Source organism: Scyliorhinus canicula, chromosome 11 (assembly GCF_902713615.1).
Source record: "Scyliorhinus canicula chromosome 11, sScyCan1.1, whole genome shotgun sequence".
NCBI lineage: Eukaryota > Metazoa > Chordata > Chondrichthyes > Carcharhiniformes > Scyliorhinidae > Scyliorhinus > Scyliorhinus canicula.
Window position 1 is genome coordinate 95,867,738 of NC_052156.1, and position 24,603 is coordinate 95,892,340.

Sequence of the window (24,603 nt, forward strand, 5' to 3'; positions counted from 1 at the left end):
TCTAATAGCAGTATAATTTCCCTTTCCCCAATTAAATGCCTTCCCTTACTGTCTGCTCCTATCTCTCTCCAACACTATGGTAAAGGTCAAGGAGTTGTGGTCACTGTCACCGAAATGCTCTCCCACCGAGACATCCGACACCTTGCCTGGTTCGTTGCCAAGCACCAATTCCAATATGACTTCCCCCCCCCAGTCAGCCTATCAACATATTGAGACAGGAATCCTTCCTGTACACACCTGACAAAATCTGCTCCATCCAAACCATTTGCAGTAAGGAGGTTCCAGTCAATATTAGGGAAGTTGAAGTCACCCATGACAACAACTGTTATTTCTGTACCCTTCCAAGATCTGCTGCCCAATCTGTTCCTCCACCTCTCTGCTGCTGTCGGGGGGTCTATAGAAAACTCCCAATAAAGTGACTGCTCCTTTCTTGTTTCTGACTTCCACCCATACTGACTCAGTAAAAAAACCCTCCTTGACTGCCTCCTTTTCTGCAGCTGTGATGCGCTCCCTAATTAACAGTTAGACTCACCCTCCTCTTTTACGTCCCTCACTTTTCTTCTTAATACTTCTAAACCCCGGAACATCTAACAACCATTCCTGCCCCTGTGAAATCCATGTCTCCGTAATGGCCACAACATCGTAATTCCAAGTACTATCCATGCTCTAAGGTCATCTCCCTTATTCCTGACACTCCTTGCATTGAAACAGACACACTTCAACCCATTCCACTGAGTGCAACATTGCCCTATCAACTGTTTCCTCTCAGACTTGCTGCATACTATTTCTGTCTGTTCAACAGCTAACCTATCCTCTGATCCATAGCTCTGGTTCCCATCCCCCTGCGAAACTAGTTTAAACCCTCCTGAAGAGGTCTAGCTAACCTCCCACCCAGGATATTGGTGTCCCTCCAGTTTAGGTGCAATTCGTCCCTCATGTACAGGTCCCACCTTCCCCAGACGTCATCCCAATGATCCACATATCTGAAGCCTTCCCTTCTGCACCAGCCCTGTAGCCATGTGTTCAGCTGCACTCGCTCTCTGTTTTTTGTCTCACTTGCACATGGCACTGGTAACACTCCTGTGATCTCTACTCTGCTGATCCTGCTCTTTAGCTTCCAACCTCACTCCAATTTTTAGATCCTCATCCTTTTTCTTAGCTATGTCGTTGGTGCCTGTGTGCACCACGACTTCTGGTTGCTCCCCCTCCACCGTAAAAATCCTGTAGACTAGATACGAGAGATTCCTGACCCTGGCACCCGGGAAGCAACATACCTTCCGGGAGTCACGTTCGCGACTACAGAATCTCCTATCCGTTCCCCTAACTATTGAGTCTCCTATCACTATTGCTTTTCTATTCTCCCCCCTTCCCTTCTGAGCCACAGAGCCAGACTCAGTGCCAGAGACCTGGCCGCTAGGGACTTCCCCTTGTAGGTCATCCCCCCCAACAGCATCCAAAACGGTATACTTGTTTTGAAAGGGAACGGCCTCGGAGGATCCCTGAATGTCTGCCCGTTTCTTTTCCTTCCCCTGACTGTAACCCAGCTACTCTTGTTCTGCTCCTTTGGTGCTACACTCCCTGTAACTACTCTCTATCACCCCCTCTGCCTCCGGATGATCCGAAGTTCATCCAGCTCCAGCTTCAGTTCCCTAACGTGGTCTCTGAGGAGCTGGAGTTGGGTGCACTTCCCGCAGGTGTAGTCAGTGGGGGCACCAATGTTGTCCTTCACCATCCACATCCTACAGGAGGAGCATGCAACTGCCCTATATATTTGTGTAACGGTGAGTTAGAAAGATTGGAAAGAATATGAAGGACATCAATGAATGACAAAAAGATTGATGAGGAAGGAAAAAAACGATAGTATGAGAGAAAGCACGCCAGTAATATAAAGACAGTGAGTAAGAGTTTCTATAGATATTTAAATAAGAAAAGAGTTAACAAAGCGAGCTTTGGTCCTGTCGAAAAATGCATCTGGTGAATTGATAATGGAAAGAAAGACGTGTAGCAGATGAATTAAACATGTATTTTGCTTAGAGGACATATGTAACATACATAGAAACATACGTAGAAGCAGGAGCATGCCATTCGGCCCATCGAGTCTGCTCCACCATTCATTATGATCATAGCTGATCATTCCAGAAATGCCTGAAAATCAGGAAATGGACGTGAAGGAGGAACTTGAGCAAATTACAATCAACAATAAAGTGGTATCGAGCAGATTGTTGGGTCTGAGGGTTGACAAATCACCTGTTCTGGATGGACTTCACCCTCAGGTCCTTGATAGAAGTGGCTGATGAGATAGTTGATGCATTAGTTTTAATTTTCCAAAATTCCCTAGATTCAGGGAAGGTTCCTTTAGGTTAGAAGATAGCAAATGTAACTCCTTTATTCAAAAAGGGAGGGAAACGGAAAGCAGGAAACTGAAGGCCAGTTATCCTAACGTCAGTTTTTAGTGGGGATCCACTCAAGATCCATTGTCATTCTGTCATTTAAGATCCTGAAGGGTATTGACAGATTGGATGAGGCGAGGATGTTTCTTATTGTCAGAGAATCTAGAACTAGGGGGCTACTGTTTATAATAAGGGGTCGCTCATTTAAGACAGAGATGAAAAGAATTTTTTTCACTCTGTCTTTGGAACTGTCTTCCTCAAAAGGCAATGGAAGCAGAGTCTTTGAATACTTTTAAGAATGAGCTGGATAGATTATTGATCGACAAGGGGGTGACGGATAGGCAGTAATTTGGGTTTGAGATTACAATAAAAATACCATGACATTGAATGGAGGAGTAGGCTTGAGAGGCAGAGTAGCCTCCTCCTGTACTCTGCTGAAAGAACTTCCAACTGGGCTAGTCATGACTGTGTCATTACATGCGTCTCTGAAATCATCATTAGCAAATTTCCCTCCATTATTAATCATAAACTTACCCAGTGTCCCAAGTCTAGTACCTATCCAGGACTAGATAATGTCATAATGTTATTATGTTATCCACAATCACCCGTTTGTTTTGGCCTTCTGTTACAACAAAAAGATTAAATCTTGCTGCCATGTGTATAAAGTCTAAAATAAATACATTTCTGTCTTTGTTCCATACCTTTAGATCCATGACAATTGCCTCATTAAAGCAATTTTCTAATGGAAGGTTTACAATAGGACGTGGTGGCATTCTCTGATACATTTTACATATTTCACACTTTGCACAAATCTCTTCGAGCTGCACCTACCTCTCAACCACCACACCTGCATTCTGTACTGGAATTTTTAATATTTGACAAGAAGGGTGAGGAGGTTGTCAATGCAGCTTTCAGACCATTTGCTTTTTTTCCTTCTGACTCTTACAACCTGATAATACTTCCCTGACATTCTAATTAAAAACATCAGGTGTTGTTAAGGGTCCTGAGTAAGAAATTGCAGATCTACTGACTTTCCAAAAACAATTACTGCGTAGCAATCCATGTCCAGATTTGTACTCAATAACAAACTAGAGACTACATCAGTACGAATACAATGGCTTACTCCAGCTATGTTGCATGTATTCACCAGCTTTTACTGACCTCAACCAAAGCTAAAACAAGTAGAACTTTTGTACCACTGACCCCGAGTTGATCCTGACAACTGCCTGAATCTAAGTAACGTTTTTGCTAATATGTTCCATACATGTCCACTCTAACAAGAAAGGGTGCACTGTTGGACCTGGTTCTTGGAAATGAGGTGGGCCAAGTAGATCAAGTGTCAGTGGGGGAACATTTAGGAGACATAGACGATGAATTAAGAGGAATGCACAAAACCTCATGGATAATGAGCCAAACAATCAACCGAAATGGAGAATTTCCCTTGTTGTCACGAGCACAGGCACTACAACATTGACGTCACTGGCCTGCAAGAGACCCGATGAGCAGGCAAAGGGCAACTGAGGAAAGATAATAATCTTTATTGTTAAAAGTAGGCTTACAGTAACACCGCAATGAAGTTATTGTGAAAATCCCCTAGTCGCCACATTCCGTCGTCGGTTTGGGTACACTGAAGGAGAATTGAAAATGTCCAAATTATCTAATAGCATGTCTTTCGGGACTTGTGGGTGGAAACCGGAGCACCTGGAGGAGACACAGGGAGAACGTGCAGACTCCACATAGACAGTGACCCAAACAGGGAGTCAAACCTGAGACCCTAGCGCTGTGAAGCAACTGTGCTAACCACTGTGCTACCGTGCAGGGGTTGCACCTTCTTCCGGAGAGGAAAACTTGAGAATCAGCCCAGGACACAAGGAACTGATTTTGCCATGAAGAACAAACTCATTAACCAACTCTTGGAGCTCCCTGTTGGTGCCAACCAGCACCTCATGACCCTCCATCTACAACTTGCCATGAATCAGCAGGCAGCGGTTGTGAGCACCCATACACTAACACTTGATGCCAATGATGGGTCCAAAGAAGGCTTCTACCCCACCCTGGAAACCATATTCTAGAACATTCCCAAAGAAGGTAAGATCATCCTCCTTGGGGATTTCAGTGCCAGAGTTGGAAAAGACTCCACAATCTGGAAAGGAACCATTGGATAGGAAGGAATTGGGAATTGCAACTCCAACAGGGTTCTCCTGCTCGCCAAACAGGGGGACACCAGCATGTCATCACTAACACACTGTTCCACCATAAAGGTAAATTCAGGACTTCCTGGAGACATTCACGATCAAAGCACTGGCACATGATCAATTTCGGCATCCTGCGACCCCGAGACCAAAAAGATGCGGTGGGCAGAGCAGATGACTGCTGAACAGACCACGGGCTCATCTGCTCCTCCATGTCCATCAAACTCCATCAGAAGCAACGGAAGATGAAGAAACAACTCAGAAGAAAGATCGAGCAGTTTCAAGAGCTGGTGAACTTCCAAAATCTTCAAAGTCTCCATTCTAATGGAGTGGAGGAAAACTGGAAAGAGCTGAAGATAACCATTATGTAAAGCTGTGAAGAAGCCATTGGCAAGACCAGGAAAAATTCCAAGACTGGTTCAACGAGAACGACCACACTATTGAAGACCTCATCAACATGAAGAGGAAAACTCTCCACGTCTGGCAAAATGACATAACTAGCAAGGCAAAGAGGAGAGCTCATCAATTAGCTAAGGTGGAGGTGCAAAGAAAATCAAGATCAATGGTGAACTGAGAAGCTAAGGAGCTGCAACTCCTCGCTGTCAAGCATGACACCTGGGGCTTCTTCAGTGCCACCAAGGCAATATATGGACCCAATACCTTGGGCCTCAAATCGGTGTGGAGTAACTTCGGAACCCTCCTGAGAGACAAGAGAAAGCATTGACCTTCGATGGAGAGAACACATCAAAGAACTCCTAAACCGTGATATAACCATAGATGAGAGTTTCTCTGTTTCAGAGATTAAATGCTGACGCCGGAACTGAATCACGGGTGTTCTATGGTCCCGATGACTGCACCGGTCCCGGAGCCATTCAGGACATGCTACTGGGCCAGCACCGGTGCTACCGGTGCCGCGTGGGTCTGTGGGCAACTGGGTGGGGGGTCCTTGGGGGAAGCACCCATACGGCCTGTGGCGCACTGGGCATCTACGGGCCACAGTGGGCAGTCAGTGGGATGCGCAGCCAGATGGCTGCCTTGCAGGCTGGGGGTCTGTGTCCGGACACCCTGGTCCTGGGGAGGCCTCCTAACCCCATGGCCCAACCCCTGGTTGCTCCCTGCTATTCCCGCCGGCCCTGTCTAATGTCGTTTTGTCAGCGGAACAACTGTCAGCCCACCATTTTGCTTTTGAGGACATTACCTAACTCCTCTCTCTCCCTCAGCAGCCACACGCCTGTTTCCCAATTTCACAAGTAAACCACGCTGTTGGAGGTGGAGCATCGCAGGTTGCCGGAGACTAGCGAGTCGGACCCATTAATCAGATGTCAATGTATGCTACTTTACATTTTGCATGCCCACGCGGTGTGTGGTGTGGAATGCATTCACGCTGCTATTGAGTTGCCGGTGCATGGCATTACGTTGGGCACCCAGCACTGACCTCGATTTTAGGCTGATCGAGATTCGCGATTCCAATGTCGCTGGACCAAAAATCCCGACTTAGGCTATGTTTGAGGAAATTCACCAACTCCCCTTCAAAGATGATCTTGGACTCCCACCAAACGTGGATGAAATCGGAGCCGCCATCAGACACATGAAAAATGGAAAGGCCATTGGAATGAACGGGATCCCGGCAGAGATTTTCAAACTTGTAGGGGAAGAGATCACCCGTCATCTCCATTAGCTGTTGCTGAAAATCTGGGGCAGAGAAGAAATTCCTGCCGACCTCAAGGTTGCCATCATCATCACCATCTTCAAGAAAAGAGACAAAGCGGACTGTTGGAACAGCCAAGGAATCTCCTTACTCTCCATTACCGGGAAGATCATTTTCGAATCCTCGTGAGCTGCCTTCATTCAGTCTCTGAAGAAATCCTTCCATATAATCATAGAATAGCAGAAGGAGGCTATTTGGCCCATCAAGTCTGCACCGGCCCTTGGAAATAGCACCCTACTTAAGCCCACGCCTCCACCCTATCCCTGTAACCCTACCTAAACTTTATGGACACTAAGGGCAATTTAACATGGTCAATCCACTTAACCTGCACATTTTTGGACTGTGGGAGGAAACCCACGCAGACACTGGGAGAACGTGCAGACTCCATGCAGACAGTGACACAAGCCGGGAATCGAACCGAGGTCCTTGACGCTGTAAATCCTAAAGGATTTAAATGACATGACACTTCGGCTGCAGCGAATTCTTCTTCGTCTCCGCCGATACACACTTGTCCTTACAAGAAACTTACAAGATACTGCGAGGCCTGGATAGAGTGGACGTGGAGAGGATGTTTCCACTTGGAGGAAAACTAGAACCAGAGGCAGCGCCGGTCCTAGGGTTGCTGGCGCCCCGGGAAAGCTGAACTTCGGCGCCCATCGCGGGAGGGGTGGGGGGGGGTTGCCGGAGTGACCTGGTACATGATCGGGACCCACCGATCGGCGGGCTGGTCTCTCTGTCGGCAGGCCTCCTTTCTTCCACCGGCAAGCCTGGATCCATCCGCCATGTTTGTGCGGGGCGGCCTGGGGGAGGGCGGCCACCGCGCATGCGCTGGTTGGCACCGGCCCAACTGCGCATGCGCGGGACCCGAGTCTTTTACGCGGCGCCGGGTCTCTGACGCCGTTCACGCACTTCTTGATGGCGCCCCGGGCGATTGCCCGAGTTGCCAGTACCTTGGGCCGGCCCTGACCAGAGGACACCATCTCAGATTAAAGGGACGATCCTTTAAAACAGAGATGAGGAGGAATTTCTTCAGCCGTAGGGTGGCGAATTTGTGGAACTCTTTGCCGCAGAAGGCTGTGGAGGCCAAATCACTGAATGTCTTTAAGATTGAGAGAGATAGGTTCTTGATTGATAAAGGGGATCAGGGTTATGGGGAGAAGACAGGAGAATGGGAATGAGAAAATTTCAGCCATGATTGAATGGCGGAGCAGACTCGATGGGCCGAGTGGCCTAATTCTGCTCCGTTGTCTTATTGTCTTGTAGAGGGACAAGTGGTATTGAGGAAGCAAGGGGGCTGCAGAAGGACTTGGACAGGCTAGCAGAGTGGGCAATGAAGTGGAAAATGAAATACAATGTGGAAAAGTGTGAGGTTATGCATTTTGGTAAGAGGAATCTAGGCATAGACTATTTTCTAAATGGGGAAATGCTTCAGAAAGCAGAAGAACAAAGGGTCTTGGGAGTCCATGTTCACAATTCTCTTAAGGTTAATGTGCAGGTTCAGTTGGCAGTTCAGAAGGCAAATGCAATGTTAGCATTCATGTCAAGAGGGCTAGAATACAAGACCAGGGATGTATTTCTGGGCTGTATAAGGTTCTAGTCAGATCCAATTTGCAGTATTGTGAGCAGTTCTGGGCCCCATATCTAAGGAAGGATGAGCTGGCCTTGGAAAGGGTCCAGAGGAGGTTCACATGAATGATCCCTGGAATTAAGAACTTGTCGTATGAGGAACGGTTGAGGACTCTGGGTCTGTACTCTTTGGAGTTTAGAAGGATGAGAGGGGATCTTATTGAAACGTACAAGATACTGCGAGGCATGAATAGAGTGAACGTGGAGAGGATGTTTCCACTTGTAGGAATAACTAGAACCAGAGGACACCATCTCAGATTAAAGGGACGATCCTTTAAAACAGAGATGAGGAGGAATTTCTTCAGCCAGAGGGTGAATTTGTGGAACTCCTTGACGCAGAAGGCTGTGGAGGTCAACTCACTGAGTGTCTTTAAGACAGAGATAGATAGGTTCTTGATTAATAAGGGGATCAGGGGTTATGGGGAGAAGGCAGGAGAATAGGGATGAGAAAATGTCAGCCATGATTGAATGACGGAGCAGACTCGATGGTCTAATTCTGCTCCTATGTCTTATGGAACTCCCTCCACAACAGCACTGTGGGTGTGGTGTACCTACACCACATGGACTGCAGCCGTTCAAGAAGGCAGCTCATCACCACCTTCTCAAAGACAACTAGAGATGTATGGGTAACAAATGCTGGTCTAGCCATTGAAGCCCACACCCCAAAAAATGAATTAAAAGAAAAACTCCCAGTGCCATGTGCAAGTGAGTACAGAAATAGAAGGATAAGGCAGATGAATGCATAGCTGGAAAGATGGTGCAGGGGGGAGGGTTTTTGATTTCTGGGATACTAGGACTATTCTGTACAAGCAGAACAGAGCTGGGACTGAGTTCCTTGTGGGGTGTTTTGCTTGTGCTGTCACGGGGCCTTCAATCTGCGGGAGCTGCAATCTGACTCAGCAGGGTTGAGAGAACCAAGAGGAAATATTAGAGAGGAATACCTGAATGTACAATATACTGGAGAGCCATGAAATGAAATGAAAATCGCTTATTGTAACGAGTAGGCTTCAATGAAGTTACTGTGAAAAGCTCCTAGTCACCACATTCCGGCGCCTGTTCGGGGAGGCTGGTACGGGAATCGAACCGCGCTGCTGGCCTGCTTGGTCTGCTTTCAAAGCCAGCGATTTAGCCCTGTGCTAAGAGACAAAGGACTAATATAGAGATTAGTAAATTAATAGATGAAGGGCTGGCACTGGCACATTGGGATTGTCACTGGACGAGTAATCCAGAGACCCAGGGCAATGCTCTGCGTTCGAGGCAAATGGTGACTTTCAAATTCAATAAAACACCTGGAATTAAAATTCTAATGATGATCTTGAAACATAAGAACTAGGAGCAGGAGTAGGCCATCTGGCCCCTCGAGCTTGCTCCGCCATTCAATGGCTGATCTTTTGTGGACTCAGCTCCACTTTCCGGCCTGAACACCATAACCCTTAATTCTTCAAAAAACTATTTATCTTTCTCTTAAAAACATTTAATGAAGGAGCCTCAACTGCTTCACTGGGCAAGGAATTCCATAGATTCACAACCCTTTGGGTGAAGAAGTTCCTCCTAAACTCAGTCCTAAATCTACTTCCCCTTATTTTGAGGCTATGCCCCCTAGTTCTGCTTTCACCCGCCAGTGGAAACAACGTGCCCACATCTATCCTATCTATTCCCTTCATAATTTTATATGTTTCTATAAGATCCCCCCTCATCCTTCTAAATTCCAACGAGTACAGTCCCAGTCTACTCAACCTCTCCTCGTAATCCAACCCCTTCAGGTCTGTGATTAACCTAGTGAATCTCCTCTGCACACCCTCCAGTGCCAGTACGTCCTTTCTCAAGTAAGGAGACCAAAACTGAACACAATACTCCAGGTGTGGCCTCACTAATACCTTATACAATTGCAGCATAACCTCCCTCGTCTTAAACTCCATCCCTCTAGCAATGAAGGACAAAATTCCATTTGCCTTCTTAATCACCTGTTGCACCTGTAAACCAACTTTTTGCGACTCATTGCGACGAGCACACCCAGGTCTCTCTGCACAGCAGCATGTTTTAATATTTTATCATTTAAATAATAATCCCGTTTGCTGTTATTTCTACCATTGTCGATTGTCATAAAAAGCCATCTGATCCGTTGGCTCATTTGGAGAACCAGTGCAGACATGATGAATGACCTGCATCGTAACAATTCTATGATTATGCAAAAATCTTGTTCTCCACTATGCACGGGGAATGGGCAGTGCTGCTTAATCAAAAATACAGTTAGTTGGGAGTCACATAAGGCCATGAGACAAGGTGCGATATATCTTTGTGACACGATTTAACAATTTCAGTGTGGAAAAACATCTTTACAGATTTACAAGGTATAGTTATTGCTAGAATTTAAAAAAAAATGCAATATCTGAGCACTGGAAGTGATCGGCTTCTAAAAAGAAATGAGTTGTCAGGAATTTCGGTGACTCAAGAATTCCAGTTGGTAGAGTGCTAGATAACACAAAGTTTACTATCGTATTTGACTGCCCTCTTTTTCCAGATTGTGACAGATGCAGCTGCAGTAGAACGTCTATTAATAAAAACAGAAGTGCAACGGTCACAGCCAATTGAGTACTGTGTCGTGTGTGGAGACAAAGCATCAGGTAAACACCAACCGAAGTATGATGTGAATGCAGATGAAGGTTTGGAATTATTGTGAACTTGAAGATGATACAAACAGGCTGGTGGGGCGGGTGGACAGGCGGCAGATTAAATTTAATGTCGAGATGTATGAAATAATTTGTTTTGATAAGAAGAATGAGAAAAGAATTATAAAATAAAAGATGCAATTGTGAAGGCTCCCACCTCGGGTGTAAGAGCAGCTCGGTCCCGAAATCCGGCAACTGGAGGTAGAGATGCTTCTCCCCACTGGCATCTCCGTCCTCCCCCAGGAATAGCCTGCGCCGGACCCGGCTTCTTGCTCCTTCCGGCATCCGGCCAGGCGGATCCTCCTGGGGATGGCCAGCTCGGCGCCGGCTGGGTCAGAGTTACAGTCAGACAACATCAGAAGACAGGTGGACAGCCAGTGGCAGGCAGGGCCGCACATGTTCCGCACTCCTGGAGGGAGGAATAGCTTCATCGGCTCCACTCTGAGAGGCACTGTGTACGTGTGTAAGAGCACGTGTAGTCTTTTAGGGTACTGAAATTTGTTTGTTTCTCTACCTGCACCTACTGGTGTGTCTCCTCTTTCCATTTACCATTGACCTGTTGGCAGGATTTTGCAGGTTGATACTCAATCCATATTATGAATGCACCCTCTTTGGTTATTTTTGTCGGCGACCGAGGTGTCCGAATCGAGAAGTTAAAAGAAAACTGTTTATTGCAGAGCAATATGTGACAACGCACAACACATCCCAGTCGTGTCTGCTCTGTCGGTTCCATACCTGACTGACTTCATATAGAACTCAATCATGAATACAGTAAGAAGTCTTACAACACCAGGTTAAAGTCCAACATGTTTGTTTCAAACACTAGCTTTCGGAGCACTGCTCCTTCCTGGGGTGGGACTTGAACCCAGAGTTTCTGACTCAGAGGTAGGGATGGTCCCCACTGCAGCACAAGACCTACACAGGGATCTGGGTGTACTGTGCAAAGCCTCCTTTTTAAGTCATACATTTTGTCGTTAAATTTGCATTGCATGTACTTTGGTCTTAAATAGCCACACTGATGGCAGTTTGCAATAGAGTGGAGCTAGTTAATTCGAAAACTTAATGGACGTCCTCGCGGGGGGGGGGGGGGGCTCCACGGGGTCCAGGTCCTTTAGCTTAAGGCTGAAATGCAAGCGAGCGGAAGTTTAATTACAGTTGTATGGAGCTTTGGTTATGTTGTATAGCCAAATTTTATAATTAAAATGTTTAAGATGATTCATGGGGTTGATAAATTGGAGAATCCGAAACAAAGGGACATAACCTTAAAATTAGAGCTCAGCTATTCAACGAACAAAGAACAATACAGCACAGGAACAGGCCCTCGAGCCCCTCAAGCCTGTACCGGTCATGATACCACCCTTGATCAAAAGCATCAGCACTTCCTTGTGCTGTATCCCTCTATACCATCCTATCCATCTATTTGTCGAGATGCTTTTTGAACACCGTTTATGTATCTGCTTCCACAACCACCCCTGGCACTCGCCACCCTCTGTGTAAAAAACCTGCCTTTCATTTCTCCTCTAAACGTTGCCTCACGGACCCTCTGGTGACTGACCCCTCCACCCTGGGAAAGATGCTTGCCCAGCCAATCTATTCATGCCCCTCATAGGGCGGGATTCTCCGACCCTCCGCGCTGGAATCGCGCCCGGCGTGGGGGCGGAGAATAGCCGTTCATGCTGGAAATCCGGCGCAAAGCACTTCCATGATTCTCGGTGGACCTTCGGCGCAGGTCGGAGGTCGAATTCTCCGCGGACGACCGGCTGAACTCCCGCTGGCGTAGTTCCAACCTGGTACTACCCGGCGGGAGCTCAGACCCACGGCTGCGGTGGACGTCCTCGCGGGGGGGGGCTCCACGGGGTCCAGGCCCGCAATTGGGGGCTTCCGATCGGCGGGCGCCCGCGATCTGGAGGGGGCTTACCGCCTTCCGCGTGGGCCCGCTGTAGGTCTCCGTTATGTTGCCCCACGCCGGCACGGAGACGGCAGCCACGCGCATGCGTGGACCCGCGCCGGCTGTGCAGGGCCGCCTTTCGGCGCCGGAGCTGCGTGCAGCACTCCAGTGCCATACTAGCCCCCTGAAGGCAGCTGAATTGCTGGGCCAGGAGGCCCGTTGATGCCTGTGTACACCACTCTGGTGTTTACGCCGCTGCCAACACTTGGCTGGAATTTCGGAGAATCCCTGCCATAATCTTTTAAACCTCTATCAGTTCACCCCTCATGAATGATGTCAGAAAGAAGTTCAAACAAAGGGCAGTGGAAATGTGGAACTCTGTCACCGAAAAAGCTGATGATGCTAGAGGCATATTGAAAATTTCAAATCATAGATTGGTAGGAGCAGGAGTGGGCTATTTGGTCCATATGATCACTGTTGATCTTGCACCTTAATGCCAACTTTCTGCACTCTGCTGTTATCCCTTAATTACCTTAGTATCCAAAAATCTATTGACCTGTATCTTGAATGTATTCGATAATGGAGCATCCACAGCTCTTTGGGGCAGAGCATTTCAAAGATTCCCAGACCTCAAAAGTGATTTCTCCCGAGCTCAATCCTAAATGACCAGCCCCCAATTCTCAGACTGCAATCTCTAGTTCAAGACATTTATAATATCATAATAATCTTGATTTGTGTCACAAGTAGGCTTACATTAGCAGGTTCCTGTGAAAATCCCCCAGTCGCCACACTACGGTGCCTGTTCAGGTACACAGAGGGAGAATTCAGAATGTTCAATTCACCTAACAAGCACGTCTTCAGGACTTGTGGGAGGAAACCGGAACACCGGGAGGAAACCCATGCAGACACGGGGAGAGCATGCAGACTCTGCATTCCTAGCATCTATCCTTAAGAATCTTATATGTTTTGATGGGATCATCGTTTTTTCCCGCGCGTTATCAACCTTTTTGTCATTCTTTGATGGTCTTTATATTCTTTCCAATCTTCTGACCTGCCACTCGCCTTTACACAAACATCTGCTTTCTTTTGGTTTATCATCTGCCCTGGCAGGCGTCCTGCTTACACTCTCTTTGTGTTCGTCCATAAAATCACTAGAGCAGAAGGAGGCCATTCGGCCCTTCACGTCTGCACCGACCCTCCGAAAGAACACTTACCTAGGCCCAATCCCCTGCCCGATACCAATAATCTGACCTAATCTGCACATCTTTGGACACTATGGGCAATTTAGGATGGCCAATCCACATAACCTGCACATCTTTGAACTGTGGGAAGAAACTGGAGCACCTGGAGGAAACCTACGCAGACACGGGGAGAACGTGCAGACTCTGCACAGATAGTCACCCAAGGTTGGAAGCAAACCCATTTTTTTACTCAGAGGGTGGTGGGTGCCTGGAACGCTTTGCCAGCGGAGGTGGTAGAGGCGGGCACGATAGCATCATTTAAGATGCATCTAGATAGATATATGAACGGGCGGGGAACAGAGGGAAGTAGATCCTTGGAAAATAGGCGACAGGTTTAGATAAAGGATCTGGATCGGCGCGGTCTGGGAGGGCCGAAGGGCCTGTTCCCATGCTGTAAATTTATTTGTTGTTTGTTCTTGTTCTTTGTGAGGCAGTATTTTTGGTTAGTCAGTGGTTATTGTGCCATCGGCATATAATAAGAGGGTGCTGCCCCTCATGGATGAGGGTCACAACTGATATGTGACACAAAGTACTTACACAAATATTCTTAAATCAATTTACTTGATTCTGAAAAATGTGTCACACAGACTCTTATACAGCAGTTTTTTATTGTCACACAAACTAGTACTCAATAAGTGTCACCAATACTTTAACTCAATAAGTGATAACTGTTTCACTTACAGACAATATTAGACAATCTCAGCAGCTCTCCTAGCATCTGTGAAGCAAGAAAGGCGCTAACATTTCGAGTCTGAATGGCTCTATGTCAAAGTGTTACTCAACTTACGATTCAAACTCAAACATTACCCGAAACAGAACAGTTGGCCAAGCTTTCTCGAAGGATGCTTTACTGGTCACCGAGCCCTTGACTCTGTGATGGTTGGTAACCTTCTGTGATGGTTGGTCCCAGAGTTTCCGCTGATGAAGCTTCAAGTCCCTGCTTCATATTGTTTCTTCAAGCTTTTCAAAGGTTCGGTGATGTCAATTTTAGAATCCTCTGGCAACTGAGGTTGTGATTCACAGATCCAATAAACAGGATCCAGTTGTTCCATTATGCCATAAAACAGCTTCCAGATTAACAGTTTGTGTGACTACAAAGGCCTCTTTGTTAAGGTCGACTGGCTGCAGTCGTTTGGTTTCAATCAGCCTCCTGTTTTCTTTGTCACATAGCTGCCATGTTTTGCCTTGACGTGATCCGCTTTTGAGGCCAGGGGCCTCCTGCTGTCTTGCATCCTGTTGGAGAAACTACCTTTCCAGAAAGACTTCACAAAGCTTCTGTAACTTCTTTGGTACCTGTGTTACTTGGCCATATTTCCCATCAGGCTACAGTGTCTCTGCTAACTTGGACATATTAGGCTGAGGACCAGAGCTACATTTCCCCCCTCTGATCTGTTCACACAGGAATGTGTGTATTGGATCATTAATTTGGCCGTTCTCCTGCATAGGTTTACCTGAGCTCGATTTGTGTTACACTATGCAGCATTTTCACAATCACATTTAGTACATGATTCCTATTTGCGGGTTATAAAGTACCAACAAGTTTACAAATCGCAGCTAAATTCTACGGTAATCACACATTCAAAAGATCATGAGATTCAATTCTGTTTTTTTTTTGCATTGCATCCTTCACAATTGCAGAAACGCTACCTGGGTTCCTTGGTTGATACCCGGAGCTGATCCGTATGTTGTTGCGGTGGGGCGTATCTGCAACAACCAGCACTGGAGCGGGCACCAGAGGCAGTGAGTCTCCTTGTACCTCTCCAGCGTCCAACATCCCATGCTGGTGGTGACGTCTGTGCACCGTATGCTTTTTTAAAAAAGATTTTATTCAAACTTTCAGTTACAAACATACAAAATATTCAACCAGATTCATACAATAAACACAAATATTCTTGGCCACATATTTTGTTAATTTTGTTTTTAGAATAGTACCATTACACCATCTATGTATAACAGTGAGCAATATTCCAACTTTGTTTTATCAAACCCCCCCCCCCAAAGAAACAACAACAATTTCAGCCCCCCACCCCCCAATCAGGTCGCCGAGCCAAGCCGCTACCTGGGCGGGGTCGAGGACTTCCAGTCAAACAAGATTCGCCTACGGGCTACCAAGGAAGCAAAAGCAAGACAATCCACCCTCGTCCCTATCTGTAATTGACAAGTTTGAGTCCCAAAATTAGCTACCAAAGGGTATGGTTCCAAGTCAAATCCAAGAATCCCTGACCTGGTGCTGAAGGAGACCCAAAAGTTCACAAGCCCAAGGCAGCCCAGTGTATATGTTCCCATAGCGTGGAAGGTGAAATCTCCTGAAAGGACCTCTCGTATAAATTCTTATCTGCCAGGCCCCACCCCGGGGATTTGAAATCGGGGCTGGTTTAGCTTACTGGGCTAAATCGCTGGCTTTTAAAGCAGACCAAGCAGGCCAGCAGCACGGTTCGATTCCCGTACCAGCCTCCCCGGACAGGCGCCAGAATGTGGCGACTAGGGGCTTTTCACAGTAACTTCATTGAAGCCTACTCGTGACAATAAGCGATTTTCATTTCATTTTTCATTTCATCTCGCTGTTGGAGTTTTTCCACAGGAGATTTTTCCTTCTACGCTACTGGAGGTACTGAAGGTGGTCGTTGGAGGGGATATTATCTGCTTTAAGGCACATAAGGAAAAGGGCAGAGAGGTACAGATTGTCGGACACCATCTTGGAGGTCGACTGTCAATTCTCAATCAAGCAGACACCGGAATTGTTGACTAGTTAGAAGAAGCTACAGTTGGCTAGTAGGAAGAAGCTACAGTTGGAGTTTGTGCTTCTATCCACAGAGAGGGCAGTGCGCTTGCTGCGACGTTTGAGGGGAGCTCTTTATGAACATGGGGAAAAGACTAGTCGCTTGCTAGAACATCAGCTGAGGTGGCAGGCGGCCGCTCAGGAAATAGTGCAAGTTAGGTATGCGGGAGGTTGACTGGTTTCCATCCCGGCCAAGGTTAATGGGGCATTCAAGGCGTTCTGCCGGAACCTGTATGAGTCGTAACCCCTCAGTCCTCAATGTTATAGTTTTTAGACGGTTTGGCCTTCCTGGTAGTGGAACAAGAGAAGAGGGAGGAATTGGAAGCTCCTACTCTTGAGGAGATTGCGGAGGGTATGGGTTTGATGCAGTCGGGGAAGGTGTCGGGACTGAACGCGTTCTCGATTGAACTTCACTAAATATTTGCCTGGTTGCTAACCCCAGTGATGCTTGAGATGTTTGAGGTGCTTGGGGGACTTCACCAGCCTCATTGGTGCAGGCGACAATCTCCTTGATATTGAAGAAGGATAAAGAGTGTGGGTCATACGCCCCATTACTTTGTTGAATGTGGACACAACGTTGCTGGCGAAGGTCTTGGCAAGGCGCATGGAGTCCTGCCTCACAGGGACTTTAACGAAGGAGCAGATGGCATTTATCAAGGGGAGACAACTGTCAGGCAGCGTTCAGAGGCTGCTCAATGTGGTTTTGTCCCCCTCTCCATCCCCTGAAACAGAGGTTTGTTATTTCTTTAGATGCAGAGAAGATGTTTGATAGGGTAGAGTGGAACAATTTATTTGAGGTCTTGGGCAGGTTTGACTTTAGGCATAGGTTTATATCCTGGATCCGTCTTTTGTATAGAGCCCTGTACAAATGCTTTGAACTCAAAATACTTCCAACTGGGAAGAGGCATCAAACAGGGTTGTCCATTGTCTCCCCTACTGTTTTTCCTGGCTAATGAATCTCTGGCTATCGCACTGAGGTCATCCACAAAGTGGAGGAAAATAGATAGAGGAGGGAGGGAGCATGGGGTGTCCTTATATGTGGAAGACCTGTTATTGTATATGACAGACCCTGTCTCCAAAGCAGAGGGGATAATGAAGTTGCCCGAGAGGTTTGGCTCCTTTTCAGTGTAAAATCGATTGTTTTCCAGTGAATTCCCCAGGAAGGAGAGCCTGAGGAAGTTGCCATTTTTGCCTGGTTGGGTCCAGTTTTCAGCGTCTGGGTAGCCCATCACTGGGCCTCATTAGAGAAGCTAAATTTGGGGTTCCTGCTTAGACAGAGAAGGAGGACCTAAAGAGATGGGAGAGCCTCCCACTGTCTTTGGCTGGAAGGATCCAGACGATTAAAATTAATATTCTCCCAAGATTTCTGTTTTCGGTTCAGTGGCTTCCAGTTTTCCTTTCAAACTATTTTTTTACTGGAGTCAATAAGATGATCTCTTTTATTTGGGCAGGCCGGACCCCTTGGATCCGTAGAGTTTATATTTTACAAAGGAATAGGCAATCAAAGGGCCTTGTGTTACCCAACCTGTTATCTTATTATTGGATGGCTAATATTGAAAATGTGTGGGGATGGTATAGAGGGGCGGAGTCCATATGGGGGGATGGAGAAAAAGATAGATTGTAAAGGCACCAGCTTGAGGGCATTGGTAATGGTTGACCTTCAGTTTTCCCGATGAATTGGACTGCTGATCCAGTGGTGGTGGCACCTTGAAAATACGGTGACAATTTATATGGCATTTTAAACTGATGCGATGTCGATGTTGCCCCAATCTGTGGAAATCATTGTGTTGTGTGGCGGTTTTGGATTCGGCCTTCAGGGCTTGGAGGAGATGTTCGAGAGGCTTGGTGATCTGTTTGTTGATGATAATCTTTATTGTCACAAGTCGGCTTACAGTAGAACATAGAACGGGCCGACCATTTATCCTAATCCATGATCAACCTAACCTACACCCCTTCAATTTACTGCTGTTCATGTGCCTGTCCAAGAGTCGCTTAAATGTCCCTAATGACTCCAGGCACCCACCACTCTCTGTGTAAAGAACCTACCTCTGACATCACTGCAATGAATTTACTGTGAAAAGCCCCTAGTCGCCACATTCCGGCGCCTGTTCAGTACACTGAGGGAGAATTCAGAATGTCCAAACTACCATATAGCACTTTTTCCGGGACTTGTGGGAGGAAGCTGGAGCAATGGTATGTTCTTCAGTTTTGAGAAGTGGCTGGAGAAGTATAAGCTGTCAAGAGCTAACCAGTTTTGATATTACCAGGTGCAAACTTTGCGCGCAAGGAGATTGTTTCCTTCCCTTTGCCGCCCCCCCCTCCCCCACCCCTGCCTCGTGATGGACAGAGTTCTTTTGGCAGCAAATGTAGGGAGGGAGGGGTGTCAGAGATCTACAGTAGTCTGATGTTGACAGATCAGGTCCTGTTGAATGAGATTAAAAGAAAGTGGGAGGAGTTGGGCCAGATACTTGGAGGGTGAGGAGTGGAGCGAGGCTCTATAAAGGGTCAACTCTACCTCTTTGTGCACAAGGTTCAGTCTGATACAATTCAAGATGGTGTACAGGGCATTTGACCAGGGCCCGAATCAGTGGGGTTTTTGCAGATGTAGAGGGAGGACACAACCCATCACACACGTACATTCTGGTCCTTCCCTGGGCTTGCGAACATTTGGTTCTCTTTCTTCAGCACCAGGCCAGGTATTCTTTGGTTTGACTTGGAACTGCCCGTTGGTAGCTATTTTTGGGATCTCAAACTTACCGGAGTTACAGACAGAGACGAGCATGGACGGTCTTGCCTTTGCGAGTCTTGTTTGACAGGAAGTCCTCAACCCCAACCAGCACAGCGTCTTGGCTCGGCGATCTGAATTGTTGTACATAGAAAAAATCAAGTCTCTAATGAGAAGGTGGGCTTAGAGGTTTTACCTTGGGTGGCAGCCATTTTTGTCCATTTTGAGAGAGTTGGTCACCCATCAAATGTTGGTGAGAGGAGGGAGGGCATTGGGGATTAGCGGTTGTTTTGGGGGGTGTTTGGGTGGTTGAAATATTGTTCACCGTTGGACATAGGTGGTGTAATAGTGTTATTCTGAAAAATAGTTAAAATACTTTTTTAACTGGAATGGGGGGAGCGGGTTGGGTGGAGGGGAATATTTTTGTTTATTGTGTGAATCTGGTTTAATATTTTGTATGTTTGTAAACTGAAAATTTGTATAAAAATCTTTTTTTTAAAAAAGCATACGGTGCACAGGCATGTCACCGCCAGCATGGGATGTCGGACGCTGAAGAGATGAGGTACCAGGCGACTCCCCTCCTCTGGCGCCCACTCTAGTGTCGGTTGTTGCTGGTGAGCCCCAACTAGCACTAATAGATGGATCAGTTCCGGGTATCAATCAAGGAACCCACAAATGAGTTGGATGCAATGTAAAAATAAAACAGAATTTAATCTCATGATCTTTTGAATGTGTGATTATAGTAGAATTTAACTGTGATTTTTAAACTTGGTGTCTCAGTACACTTTGTGCACATGAAGTGGGAGACAGCCTGAGTGAGGTAACCAGAGTGGGATTGAAACTTGGTAACTTGGAGCAGTGTGGTAATTAAAGAGGTAAGTGGTAAATTAAATTTTCCTGTTCTTTTTTTCAGTTATAAGATTAGTGGTCTAGTTAGTTGGTAAAAAGGAGCTGCCCCCACCCAAATAGCTGACTGGCAGTTATCTGTCAATCACCTGAAGCCTGATTAGAGGCAAAAGGTGTAAATTGCATTCTTCTGTTTGAAGCCTAACTGGCTGAGCTCCAGATAAATTCACATTCAGTAAGGTTTGCAGTGGGTGGCAGCCTGAGTGAGGCAGCAGAGTGGGATTGAAATTTGGTAATTTGGAGCAGTGTGGTAATTCTGTGCAGAGTAGGAGGCGGTGCTTTTTCTCTTTCTGTTTTGTTTTCTTTCTCTTCGTTTGTACTGTTAATCTGCAGAGAGAGATCCAGAGAGCATGCTGGGAAGGTAAGTGATCTAACAACCTACCTCGTTTATAGAACATAGAACAGTACAGCACAGAACAGGCCCTTCGGCCCTCAATGTTGTGCCGAGCCATGATCGCCCTACTCAAACCCACGTATCCACCCTATACCCGTAACCCAACAACCCCCCCCTTAACCTTACTTTTATTAGGACACTACGGGCAATTTAGCATATCTGCAGTGATAAGTGAAGGTAAGAGTTTACTACATTTTCTTAAATCATTTAATTGGGGATAGAATTGGTGAAAGAGCACAAGAGCAATAGTTATAGGGGACTCTATAGTTAGGGGTACAGATAGGTGCTTCTGTGGACGTGAAAGTGTGGTTGAGGGACGATCTTATAGAAGTCTACAAGATTATGGGGCAGCAGGGTAGCATGGTGGTTAGCATAAATGCTTCACAGCTCCAGGGTCCCAGGTTCGATTCCCGGCTGGGTCACTGTCTGTGTGGAGTCTGCACGTCCTCCCCCTGTGTGCGTGGGTTTCCTCCGGGTGCTCCGGTTTCCTCCCACAGTCCAAAGATGTGCGGGTTAGGTGGATTGGCCATGTTAAATTGCCCGTAGTGTCCTAATAAAAGTCAGGTTAAGGGTATAGGGTGGATACGTGGGTTTGAGTAGGGTGATCATGGCTCGGCACAACATTGAGGGCTGAAGGGCCTGTTCTGTGCTGTACTGTTCTATGTTCTATTATGTGGGGCACGGACAGAGTAGATAGTCAGAAGCTTATCCCAGGGTGGAAGAGTCCAGGGGCCATAGGTTGAAAGGAGATGTTTTATACAGAGGGTGGTGGGAGCCTGGAACTCACTGCTAGGGAGGTAGTGGAAGCAGATACGATAATGATGTTTAAGGGGTTTCTTGACAAATACATGAATAGGATGGGAATAGAGGGATATGGGGCGGGATTCTCCGACCCCCCGCCGGGTCGGAGAATCGCCTGGGGTCGGTGTGGATCCCGCCCCCGCCGGCCTCCGAATTCTCCGACCCCCCCCCCCCACCAAAAGTCGCCGAGGCATGAATCGCGCTGCCCGCCTCGGAGAATGGCGGGGACCGGCGCGATGCTATGGACCCCGGGGCTGACCGAATTCTCCCGACCGGATGGGCCGAAGTCCCGCCGGCGTGAATAGAACCACCTATATAACAGCGCCAACCAGCTCTGATGGTTGACGCCGGACAGCGTGGAGGTAGGTTACAGCGCGGGGTGGCCGCAGAAATGATGGCGTGGCTGCAGTCGGTGTGAGGGGGGGGGGGGATGTGTGTGTGGAGGGGGTGTGCCGGTTTGCGTGTGTCTGGTGGGGGGGGGGGGGGGGGTGGGGAAGGGGGTGTGAAGGGGCAGAGTGGAGGGTTGAGAGGGCGAGTGCCGGGGAGGGGGGAGAGGGGCGAGTGCCGGGGAGGGGGGAAGAGGGCGAGTGCTGGGGAGGGGGGAGAGGGCGAGTGCCGGGGAGGGGGAATGGGGCAAGTGCCGTGGAAGGCGGAGGGGGCAAGTGCCTGGAGTGCGTGAGTGCCGGAGAGGGGGGAGAGGGCGAGTGCTGGGGAGGGGGGAGAGGGCGAGGAAGGTCGTCCGCCTGGCCAGGTGCCAGCTTCCAACAGACGCGACCATGCAGTCCATGGCACCTGGTTGGGGATGGGGGGGAACGGGCAATGCTGACCTGTCGTCGTTCCCCACCCCCACCCTGCAGGCCGTTATGTTTGCTGATCGGCCAGCAATGTTGGCCGCTGTGACGGCAGCCGCACTTCTACATGTTGCCCTGGGGGAGGAGGAGGAGAGTGCCAGGGAGGCGGTGGAGGCTGCCGCAGAGGAGCGTGCTGCACAGGGGCAGGTGGCAGCCGCCCAGCTGGAGGGCCGCTCGCCCGGCAGGATGAGGAGGAGGAGGAGCACGAGGAGGAGGAGCACAAGGGGGAGGGGAAGGAAGAGGTGGTGGCGCCACGGTGACGGAGACGCCCGAGGAGGCCCCGTGTGTACCGGCCCCGCTTGTTGTACCAGGACCTCATGGACCAGGCATGCAGGAGGAGACTCCGGATGAGCCGGGAAACCGTGGCACACATCTGCCACCTGATGGCACATCTGGCACCGCGTGGCACTGGGGGAGGACACCCTCTCCCCGTGTCCATCAAGGTTACGGTTGCCCTGAACTTTTATGCCATGCGGTCATTCCAGGCGCCGAGTGGGGACCTGTCCGGTATCTCGCAGACATCGGTGCACTGGTGCATCCGGGCAGTGACAGACGCCCTATATGCCATTGTGGACCGCTACATCCAGTTCCCTGTGGACCGGGCCAGCCAGGATGCCCGGGCAGCGGGCTTCGCTGCCGTGGCCGGGTTTCCCATGGTCCAGGGCACGTGTGACCACCGCATGATGATCCTGCAGTGTACATGACTCGTACGTCGGGCTGAGGGGCTGGTTGCTGGGCGACAGGGGTTACGCGTTGCGGTCATGGTTGATGACGACCATACGGAGGCCACAGTGTGACGCGGAGATTGGCTACAACGCTGCCCATGCAGCGACCAAGGATGTGATAGAGAGGTGCTTTGGGCTGCTAAAAATGCGTTTCAGGTGCCTGGACCGCTCTAGAGGGGCCCTCCTGTACCCGTCAGATAGGGTCGGCCACATCGTTGTGGTCTGCACAACATAGCCCAGCAGAGGGGCAATGTGCCGCAGGTAGAGGAGGGGGAAGTGGAGAAACAGCAGGACGAGGCACAGTCCTCCCCAGATGAGGAGGATGGGGGCAATGGTCAGGACAGACGGGCTGGACATGGACGGGAGGCTGTCCACCGTTATCGGCTGGGCCAGCGGGCACGGGACAGACTGATAGCCGCCCGGTTCACTTATTAGGGGGGGGGGCATGGGAATCGCCGAGTATGGGCACAGACCGCACACCACGACACCAGGCGACCACCCTCACCCCCCACCCACCCACCACCAACACCCTCACCCCCCACCCACCCACTATCAACACCCTCACCCCCCCCCACCCACTCACCACCAACCACCCCCACCCCACTCGCATGCACACCACCCCTCCATTGTGTTGCTCTGTTCACTTGCTATAAATATAGCAGTCAATATGGTCGCCTTCCTTAATCCTAATTATGTTTACACTTAGAGTCGGCAGGTATCTCTTGATACCGCCACAAGGTTCAACCCGAATACCGATCAAAGAGCCAATGCATCAGTTAGTTAGTTCAAAGTCAGTACTATTTATTTACACACACAGTAATATCTACTTTGCACAATATGATCTACTCATGCACAACAGTGCTACAAACTAAACTATCTCTAACGCTAATGCCTATACTTAACTTCGGATGTCCACTTAGTCAGAGGAACAATGGCCGTTGTTCGGATCTGAGGCTGTTGAGTTCGAAGAGATACAGGAGAACAGCTAAGGTCGTCCGTCTGGTAGCAAGTGTTGACCTTGAACTTACTGCTTCTGGTGATGCTGGTGGACGGGTCTCTCCGCTTTGAGAGCCAAGTCCAAGAGAGCGATTCTCTCGTGGGGGTTTCTTCTTATACCTGGAGGGCCTTTTAGGCGGGCCTTAAACTTGGCCCCAATTAATTGGGTCGCTTCTCGATCACTGTTATCGATCTTGACCAATAATGGGGTGGGTGCCCTGATGCCTGGGCGTGTCTTAGGTGGCCGTTGGCCTTGCTTTGTTTGTGTCTTTCTGGCGCCGGGATGTCTGCAATGGTATTGGTTACTTTAGTGTCATTCCTATGTTCCCGGAGATGGGCCATCAATATGCTAATCGACCTATAATTTCAATTCCGTCTGGGAGCTGTTTCCCAAATATATATTCAGGCGCCTGTGCCTGCTTGTTTTCTAGCATTGTCCACAGTTCCCTATATTCTTTGTGAGCGTCCATTTTGTATTCTGGAAGTGGCCATCCCAGATGGCTACAATTGCACATCCACCTGCGGCACAATGGGCCAGGCTCACACGGTCGCCGGTGTCTATTGCAGGCCATGGAGGATGATGACAACCCGCTCTGCGATGAGCTCTGGGCTCTACATCGTTGGACAATGTCTGACCCATGGCCACAGTACCACCCTCCACCTGGACCTTCCCTGCATGCGACCGTGACACTGCAGCGCACGGTCCCGTCCT

At 48.4% G+C, this 24,603-nt stretch overlaps 1 protein-coding gene across 5 annotated transcripts in view; it reads left to right on the top strand.

Annotated features, from left to right (window-relative positions):
- The window catches only part of nr2c2 (nuclear receptor subfamily 2, group C, member 2), a 413,970-nt gene that overhangs the window by 112,178 nt on the left and 277,189 nt on the right, over positions 1-24,603 (top strand). For all 5 annotated transcript variants that reach the window (XM_038810866.1, XM_038810865.1, XM_038810869.1 and 2 more), the window contains one exon: positions 10,438-10,540. In XM_038810866.1, the coding sequence (XP_038666794.1) occupies positions 10,438-10,540 (103 nt within the window). The remainder of the gene's footprint in view (positions 1-10,437; positions 10,541-24,603) is intronic.